Below are 10,000 nucleotides of genomic sequence, written 5' to 3' on the forward strand. Positions count from 1 at the left end.
TATGAGTTGTGAGCATTAGCCCTACTAATGGAAATGGGCCCACACAAGGACAGAAAAAAACTCTGACCAGGGTGGGAATTGAACCCATGACCTTTGGCTTAGATCTCTGCCGCTCTACCGACTGAGCTACAAGGTCAGACGGGAGCAGGCCCTGGGAACTGAAGATGTTAAAGTCACAGCAATGAACATGTACAAGTACAAGGAAAGGTTACGTTTATACAAGCGTTGGCTGTGTAGCACTTATATTTTAAACAGAGTTAACTGAATAGAGTGTAATGTGAAGTGCTAGATTTCTATCCCATATGAACCATGTGAGCGTTAGCCCTACTGATGGACATGGGCCCATACAAGGACAGAGAAAAACTAGGGTGGGAATTGAACCCACGACCTTCGGGTTAGATCTCCGCCACTGGTATGAATACGGCGAAAAAAGTAATAAATGTTTCTTGAATTTGGAGAACTCTCGAAAAAAGAAAAGCTGCATAAGAAAACTAAACACAGGAAATGACAAAAGTACGACAAATCCTAAAGACATTCTAAATGAAATTCATTTCTTTTATGCAAACCTGTATGATAAGAAGGTCGACCATTCGGACGAAAATTTAATTGAACGTTTTCTCAGTACAGTGAATACGAGTAAATTAACAGATGAACAATGTGATTCAATAGACAAACAACTTACTATCAGTGAATGTTTCATCGCCTTAAAAACTTTTAAGAAAAATGAAACACCTGGAAATGATGGTTTAACCGTTGAGTTTTATCTAGCATTCTGGCCTCTTGTTGGAAAATGCCTCGTTGAATGCCTAAATTTCGCACATCGCCATGGTGAATTGTCCACCTCCCAAACACAAGCAATGATTACGCTAATTGAAAAGAAAGACAATCTCATTAATAAACATGCATGTCAAAATTGCATCTAAAGCAATGGCTGTGAGGTTGGAATCAATTTTACCCTTCCTTGTTCATCACAGCCAAAATGCGTTTATTAAAGGAAGATTAATTTTTGACACAGTATGAACAATTGATGATATTTTAGAATATGAAAAGAGAAATAAAGGAAAGAAATAAGGCTTTTGACTCCCTTAACCAAATTTTCCTGGTCAAAGTTTAATTTCAGAACGTATTTTCTGCAATGGATCCGGACATTTTATACAAATCTATCAAGTTGTGTGTTAAACAATGGTTTCACCACCAATTTTTTCTGTGTTAGCTGTGGAGTCAGACAAGGTGATCCGCTTTCCCCTCTGCTCTTCATTCTATCTTTGGAAATACTTGCATGTTACATTAGACAAAATCATAATATCCAGGGCTTAGTAATCAATAGTGAGGAAATAAAATTAACCCTTTTTGCTGATGATGTTTTTTAAGAGACAGGCTTTCTTATTTGCACCTATTTGTAATTGTTAAATTATTTTCAAGATTTTCCGGTCTATGCGTAAATGATGACACTACTGAACTATTTGCAATTGGGCCGCAAAATTTAGTACAAGAAGAATTTTATCTCAAAACGTGCACATTGAATGGAATATTAGGAATCTATTTTGATTATCATAAGACAACGAGAAGGAATTCAAATTTCAATTCTATTCCATTGAAGAAACTCTTAATATGTGGAGTTGGCGAGGTCTCACACTACTTGGCAGAATTCAAATTGTTAAAACGTTTGCTATCCCCAAATTTATGTATAAGGCCTCATTAATCTCAGTCTCAGAAGATCCTGTTAAAGATGTGAACAAACTGTTTTATGGCTTTATCTGGAAAGGAAATGACAAGATAAAGCGCACGGCTCTTGTTAGTGATATAGAGAATGGTGGCTTAAAAATGCTCGATATCCAATCAATGATTTTGTCACAGAGAGTCATTGCATTGAAACGATTTATTGAAGACTACGAGAACCCTTGCAAAAGCGTCCTTGAAACGTTCTTAGGTGACATCGGCGGAAAATTTATTTTAATACCTGTAAACTTCCTATTTGTCTACTTCTACAAAGAAGACTTCTACAAAAGGTGTCTCAATGCGTGGTCTTATGTAAGTACAACAAGGGTTGTTATGACGATGTTGTTAACCAAACAAGATGGAACAAGAAGTTTATCCTTATTGAGGACAAGTCGTCTTATGTAAAACATCTGGCCGTCCATGGAATTGTTAAAATAGGAGATTTGATATCTGACAATGGTAGGTCTCTTGAAAGTGAAATATTTTTATAAACCCGACTATCTCCTGTGCACTATTTTAAATTAATGGGAGTCGTTAATTCTATTCCTAATGAATGGAAGCTTATCATCAAACAAAGTCAGCAACATATTTGTTCCCCCTCGAAGGATACGTTTGAAATTAACATAGAAAATGCTGTGGTAAATGTTTTGAAAGTTACTTCGAAAATGCTCTACAATGAATTTAAACGCAAAAAGCAAACAGTGCCTTCTGCTCAGAAGAAAATAAAAGCTAAAATAGCCAGATCTTTCTCTGGAATGGAAAGTAATTTACTCCCTTCCGTTTACTGTTACACATAACACAAAAACTAGGGAATTTCAGTATAAATTATTAAATAACTCTCCACTTTGTGCCTTTTGTCAAACAGAAGTCGAGTCCCCTGAGCATTTATTCCTTCATTGTGATATAACAATATCGTTCTGGCAGTTGCTTTGTTCCTGGATTTCTCAAGAAAAAGTAATCTCAACATCCTTAACGCTACAAAATGTTATCTTTGGAGTATTTAATGTCGTAGAGGACTTTCATATTCTAAATCATATTATATTATTACCTACATGTTATGTAAATTAAACGTCATACATCCAAAAGATTGAACAGAAAATTGCATCTACCGGCAATAAATTGGTAAAACACTATAAAAAATGGAACAAATTTCTACCTTGCTTCAGGTAATCTAGTTTTTTTTTTTTGTTATGGTGTATGTAGATATCTATTCATAATGTAATAGGCTCCTTTACCGCCCTCTCTTTTTCCCTTTTTTTTTTCATTTTGTGAATCCTTTCTTTATGTAAAAATTGTTTAAACTAGCATTATAGTATCTCTTTGCTTTCCCCTTGTACAACTTACAAATATAAACAATAAAATACAAAAAAAATAATAACGAAATAGGTAAGATCGTAGAATCAGAAAATTGGAGAATGATTTCAAGAGCATCTTAAGGTGAAATCATAGAATCGGGAAAATCATAAAAGCGGCTAATGATTTTCAAAGGATCTCAAGGTGAAATCATAGAATCAGAGAATGGTTTTTTAAACCAAATCGAGCACGTCAATCGTAAAATAGGTAAAAATCGTAATGGTAAATCAGAGAATATTACCCCTAAATCAGTGTTTTGGATTTCTTGTTTCACTAAAATATTCAAATGTTGACAGCTTGAATCAAATGACATTGACCATTATCAGTTCTCTGTATCCTCTCCAAGGGATGCAATGATTCTTCATTCAGTCAAGTTCAATATTTGAACCATGAAACATGGAATCCAAAGCCTAGAATACTGTGAAGTCAATGAATCCGGTCTTTATACCAAGCGGTTTTGTTGTTATGTCATTTTGACATTTTTTTGAAAGATAGTTCACTCTGCCGTAGACTAGGAGCCCGACACAATCTTGACAGGAGGACGATACTTTATAACCAAGTTGAAGCAAGTTGGCTTGAAGCAGTTAAAACGTCTGATTTTGTTTCTTAACAACGTGCCACTGCCATACAGCCTCGTTGTTTATTGCAAATAAAACAGTGGGTCATAGCCTTTCAGTGTTGTTGACATGTTTAAGAAAATGGAGTTGGGCAGGGATTGAATGAGCTCTAAAGAGAGCTCCCGATCAATGTGTTGCATTTCTTGCATAGACGACATGTTGGACATTAATTTTATTTTTCGGTCTTATATACCCTTATGAAGTTAGGTTGGAGAGGGGAGTAGTGAACTATCATAAAGTCTGTTGAACATAGGAACATTTCTTTTTATTCTTGTCAATTATCCAGGATTATCTGCAATCTTGTGCAAACCTCTTGAAAAATTCGGCATAAACATCATTTGACGTGAACTAACTATCGGTCCCCCCTCTCCCTTATACCAATGTTGACATTTCTTTGTCAAAAGCCTGTGTAAGCCTTTGGCCTTTTCTGAACGGACAATGGATTAGAAGGAGGAGAGAAAATGCTAGTGAATGATCATTTTATAGTGGTGTGTTACATTTTCACAATGAGTATTGTCCAAGATTGTGGTCATTCTAGTTGAAATATTGTGTCCCACACTAAATATGTTCTTTGTCTTTACCTTTTATTACACTTTCATTCAAAAGTTGGTTGGATTTGTATGTTTTAGCACTAGAGAAACACAGTACGTTTCTTACACCAAGTGATCACGTGATGAATTCCACGATGCACACCAGGCATTCCTTAAAAAAAGTTAGAATCTTTTATTTGCAAGTAAGAAGACATTTTTCTCAGGTACATCTTTTGCACATCTTTTGCATTACTGAAGATTATCACCAGTGTGTGTTTGCGCAAGCTTTCACTGGTAGGTTGTTGACATCGGTGTTTATGCTTTTTTTCCTTTATGTTTTTTATCTTTGTTTATTTTTATCTTGGATATTGTTTGCTGGGATAAAACTCAAGTTTAAGACACTTCACACATCACTTTATTTAAACACGGGGTTTTTGAACCTGTTACAGTTCTGGCGTCCAATGAACAGCTAATATACTGTGAGAAATAATTTATTAAAAAAAAAACTAATGAGCTAAAAAATCAAATTAAAATACTGTACAATAACACAAAACGTTCTGTAAAATATCCTAGATCCTCCCATGTACTGCTTCAGTGTGAATACCAGTTCATGGTTGTGATTAAAGGATTGGGTCATGCGGTGGATATGTGGAGAAGTGGATTCCTATTAAGTAATGATCCGTGTAAGATGGATAGCAATTCCCTTTGTTATGCGGCAACGGGGCTTTCCCCACATAGGAACGTTATCATTTTTACACAGAGAATGCATAAACCTACAGGAAAGCCGTTAACGGAATAAAATTCATTTACAGCCCACTTTGAAAGGGTGTTTTTTTGTGTTAAAAGATTTTGACCAATCACAAGAGTTGAAAACAAAAGCCAAGAAACGTTTACAATTCTACATGTTCCCCACATACGATTTCTGTAGAATTCATTTAAACTGAGACCAGATGAAAGATGGAAGGTGGTTGGAAAGTAAGGATGAATATAATACTGCTTTTATGAAGTTTTGTTAACTTTTGCTGTTTAAGCCAATCAGAAGTAAGTACAGACAATAGAAAAGTTATCACCGTTTTGCATACCAATTAAATTCCAACATGTTCATTGCCGTTGTTGCTATCGTTCTTATCTGGACCGTTTCTTAAAGACCAGGAGTGTTCCTTGTAATGTATCTGCTTACCAACTCTGCACACTTAAACGTTGCAGAAATGTAAGATTGTACCTGTTTCATTTGACATGGTGAACATAAACAAGATTAATAAGATCAAATCACTTTAATCATCTAAGAATGCAAACCATGTTCTCAAATCACGAAAATGAACTTGTATGCAACATGTGGCCTTGCTTTGATAATGAAATGTACAGGAGTGAGTACAAACTAAGGGTACAAACTACAGGTGAAGATCTGTAAAAAAGGGTCTTTGTGATTGTGAATAAAGGTGCAAACAGTCTGCTAAACCTCATATTCTTTTCAAGGAATGTCTGGTCTGTATGCCTATCTATTGTGGAGTTTATCACATGATCAATGCCTGCAAAGGCCCTATTTGCATGTATATACAATTTAAGAGCGTGGTTTTTGTTTTTGCAGCTTTTTGAGCAATGAGCAACAACTGCTGGCAACTAATGAAAGGCTGAAAGCGTCACTGGAGCTACTTAACGAAGAAATCAGTAAGGAAACACAGCAAGCATTTTAGTCCCACAAAACTCACGAATTTGAGCTTTCATATGATTTAACACTGGTGTGTCTGAAAAACGTATGCCCCTATGTGTGTGTGTGTGAGACTTGAGAGAGGGTTCCATCCTAATCCCTACCCCATAAAGCTTACAGGAAAAATGATAGTACAGACTGTATTAGACCTTTTGGAATATAGTACTCAAGAAATTGACGACTGACTATAAATCAGACATTTTGTGATAAATGCTAGTGACATTTTGTCAAAGTCATCCTTAAGCATTGTAACATGTATCCTTGAGGAGATAGTGGCAATGGCGCTTTCGGGTTTTGACTTAGCTGAAGATTGGAGAGAAGACGTGTCACAGTGGCATCAGTGGCATCCATGGACTCTTTTAGGTTCATAACTTAAATCAGAAAAGCACCATGCATACACTCACGATGCTTTAGGAAAAGTATACCAATATAACATATTTCCAGACTTTATAATCTAGCTTCACACGTGGCAAATCTAAACAACCTGCGTTAAAATCCTCGTCACAAACAGCAAAATGGTTATTTAACACAAATCAAAAATCAAATCAAAAGTCTCCTTGTTAAAACACTTTCATTACTCGATCAGAGTTTTAGAAGTTTATTTGAAATGGAAATTGAAGGTGCAGTTGTGAAATGGCGACTCTAATAGAGGTCAGCGTTGCTTTGTTGTAATATGACCTGTCTTGTTTCCTTGCAGTCATGTAGAACTTTCTTAAAGATCTTTTTTATGGCGTCGATTTCAGTAAAAAATTCGTTTTGCTGGGCAAACCAGCTCTACAAAATAGAATTAATCTGAGCGAAACAAATTGTTGGTGTGAAGGTTGTTTAATTTTAAGCAATAATTGTCCAGAAAAACGAAGGCAAGCACTGTTTGTATGGAGTCTTCTATTACTGTCGAAAACTTGCAAGCCAAATTTTGTGGCCTTCTTTCTATTCTGTAGCACAGCATCATCTTGTATTCTCAAAATGTCCGATTCAGAAATGCTGGCGAAACGAGAGTTTACGTCGGCTAATTTGTTTTGTTTGGATCACACATAATGCTCAGTTACTGCAAACCAATCAGATTTCTTGAAACTGCAAGCTTTGCAGCATCTTTGACTAACGATCTACATGTATGCCCCAGAGACTCCACATTAGGTAACCCAACACAAGCAGGGCAAATTGATTAGATGCCACAACCTGGTTATAGTCTGAGAGGGGACTGGACCAGCTGACTGACAATCGGCGCAGGTACTCCTTTGCTGCAAGCTCAAGTGCCATCTTCTCTTCCTGAACTAGGGTTTCAAGAACACCCAGAAACTTGTACTGACTGCCTTCCTCAAGAGTTGGTATCCTTTCTCCAACTATATCTCTTCCAAAACTCTTATGGTAATGGACCCCTCTTCTTATGTCGACAACTGGGAATTTCCTTGGGTTCCGTTGCCATCCGATGTCTTCCATAGAAGCTTGCATCGACTCCAGAACACGGTTTAACTTGCTCTCGGACGCGGCAAATACCTTGAGATCATCAATGTACAACAGATCAGTTACTCTGGCGCTGATTGGTTTAGATAGCTTGTATCCCTCGGAGGTGCCAGTCTTCCAGGCAACGGGGTTCAAACAGATCGTAGACAGCGTTGGGCAGAGCACATCTCCCTGTGGTAAGCCCTTTTTAAACACAATCGGTTCAGAAACTTCCTGCCCATGCAACTTGTTAGCCACGATTCTCGTATTCCAGCTCTTACACAACTTACAGATCACCTCACACAACCACTTTGAGAACCTATGCAGCACCATCATCCCACTGATCTACCGAGTCACATGCATGCCGTACTCAAATTCTGCCTTCTTCTCAGACAAAAATTTGGTTTATCAACGGAGTTGATAATGTAAATTGACCACCGCACAGAGATTCTAAAAGCTGACGTTTCGAGCGTTAGCCCTTCGTCAGAGCGAATCGAGGGATTATGGGTTATGTGTAGTTTTTATAGTAGAGTAGGAGCTACGCTATTGGTGGTAACATGGCAACGTGAAAAGTAGGAATATATTAGTTAAATGAAAAGCGTTCGTTAATACCGTGAGGATTAAGGGTGCCGATTTGAAAGATAAGTTTTTGTTCCAGATTCTTGCGGCTTTCCGTCGTACCTAGATGTAGGGAAAGGCCGCAGATAGCCATGTGTTTTTTGGAGTGGATCCATCTTTTCGTATTAATGACGTTTTCCTTCAACTTATCATCGATTCTCGAGATCGCTTCAAATGACTGACCCACACCCTCGTGTAGGACATGCGCACGCTTCCACCAAAAATTGACCAACCTATCTGGCCCCGGGGCACTCCAGTTCTTCTTTCTTTTCAACACACCTACTGCTTCAGCGGTTTCTAGTGTCCAATCCTCATCCGTTGGTGGCGGGACCTTACTAAAGATTGCATGCCTCACCTCGTCCAGCCATACAGCCTGACTAGCCTCTCTCGTGCCCACAATCCTCTCCAAAACGAACTCGCCTCCTGAATACTACCAAACCTCTCTCCCTCCTCTTCACAAGTGTTTCCGCTAACTCCTTAATGCCTAGGACGGTCGCAATCTTCGTTCTTGGCTCTCATATTAGCATACACTTGCCCAGCATCATCTTCTGTTGATTTATAACCCTTGCTTTTTCCTTTTTCTTTTTTCTACCCAAAGTTCTCTTTAACTACCTCAACGCACATTTCTGTCGTTCCATGTAGTTCATAAGTGAAGCTGTGGATAACACTTTGCAGTCCCTTTGTAGGATCTCTCTGTTCCTTTTCCCTCTGTTCGTCACTTTTGTGTTTTCTTTCAAGCGATTGGTTTCCGCTTTGGCGATTGAAATCTTTTTCCGAATGCATCCCGCCTTTTCCTCATAAATGGATTGTCCTTTGGGGATACTTTTGCATTGTTTCATTAACTGTATTATCACCTTGTTAATATTTTCAATGTCGCTGCTTATTGGCTTTCCTTTTGTTCATGTAAATAGTACGATTTCTAAAATCACCTTCCCACGATGAATTTGAGTGTAAATATGGGCCGATGATTCTAAAAGCTTGCATGCCTCTGTGCTGAGAGTATTAGCCTGTTCATCCGGAATAGGTCTACTTTCTTTCAAATGCAAATCCTGGTCTCCTGCATTGCATTCTGAAAACACTTGACAGATTCTTCGTTCCTTCCACACTTTCTTGTTCCAACACTTTCACTTATTTTCTGTTCAGCGTTCCCTACTGTTTTCTCCAGTTTGAGCATGAGTTTAGGGTCGCCATTGATACAAACTTATAGCCTCTATGATCCGCATCTTTCGTTGAGGATTTGAAAGTTATCATTTCAGGCATGAAAGTTTTGAAATATTCTACATCACAGCAGATTTCAAGCCTTGTAAGGTAAATATGTAATTGAATGAGGTTGAATTAATCTGGTCTCGTTGTTGGGATTAGAGCGGACAACAATGCACGTCATTCGTGGCCATCTTACTCTCAAAAGTTGAAACAGGAATTTATATAAACTCCTCAGATATTAGCTACCATGTCTATTTTTATATTTAGATGTCCGAATTGTTCTCTCAGATTTCACGTCGTTTTTAGAGGTATTTTCGATTCTGCAAATGAATCTTGATTGTTGCTATTGTGACCCAGGAAGTTTCAATACATGTTTATTAAGGCAAATTAAGTAACCTAAAAACGTAATTACAAAGTTTGATATGTAACTAAGATTATATATTTAAAGAAAACGACAAAACGTTTGAAATTACAAGACATGTTTCGACAGAAACTTCTGTCATCTTCAGTTGATTAATGTAGAAAGCGTTAAGTTGAATTTATAAGTCGGAAAAAGTGCTAATTTTGCCAGTGACAACGGAATGTACATAAAAGGTGACAATGTGGGAGTTAAAAGGATAGTTTTAGATTTATGTGATGCAGGTGTTGATTAAGAGAAGGTTGTTCTCTTTGAATATGAAAAGCTTCTTTTATCTTGAGTTGAAAAGTCGTAGAGGCATGATCTAAAATATGGAAACATTCCCCTGAAGACAGGGTGCGACTAGGTGTTTGAGAGGCCCTATCACTGACTAAGTGCTCACGCACACGTG

At 37.5% G+C, this 10,000-nt stretch overlaps 1 protein-coding gene across 7 annotated transcripts in view; it reads left to right on the forward strand.

Moving 5' to 3' along the window:
- LOC138007093 (centrosomal protein of 83 kDa-like) overlaps positions 1-10,000 on the forward strand; it is a 622,454-nt gene that overhangs the window by 544,552 nt on the left and 67,902 nt on the right. For all 7 annotated transcript variants that reach the window (XR_011123993.1, XM_068853816.1, XM_068853815.1 and 4 more), the window contains one exon: positions 5,808-5,887. Coding sequence is in view for 6 of the 7 variants with exons in the window: in XM_068853816.1 (XP_068709917.1) it covers positions 5,808-5,887 (80 nt within the window). In the remaining variant the exon portion in view is untranslated. The remainder of the gene's footprint in view (positions 1-5,807; positions 5,888-10,000) is intronic.

The sequence above is a fragment of the Montipora foliosa genome, chromosome 6 (assembly GCF_036669935.1).
Source record: "Montipora foliosa isolate CH-2021 chromosome 6, ASM3666993v2, whole genome shotgun sequence".
In the NCBI taxonomy this organism is placed as follows: Eukaryota; Metazoa; Cnidaria; class Anthozoa; order Scleractinia; family Acroporidae; genus Montipora; species Montipora foliosa.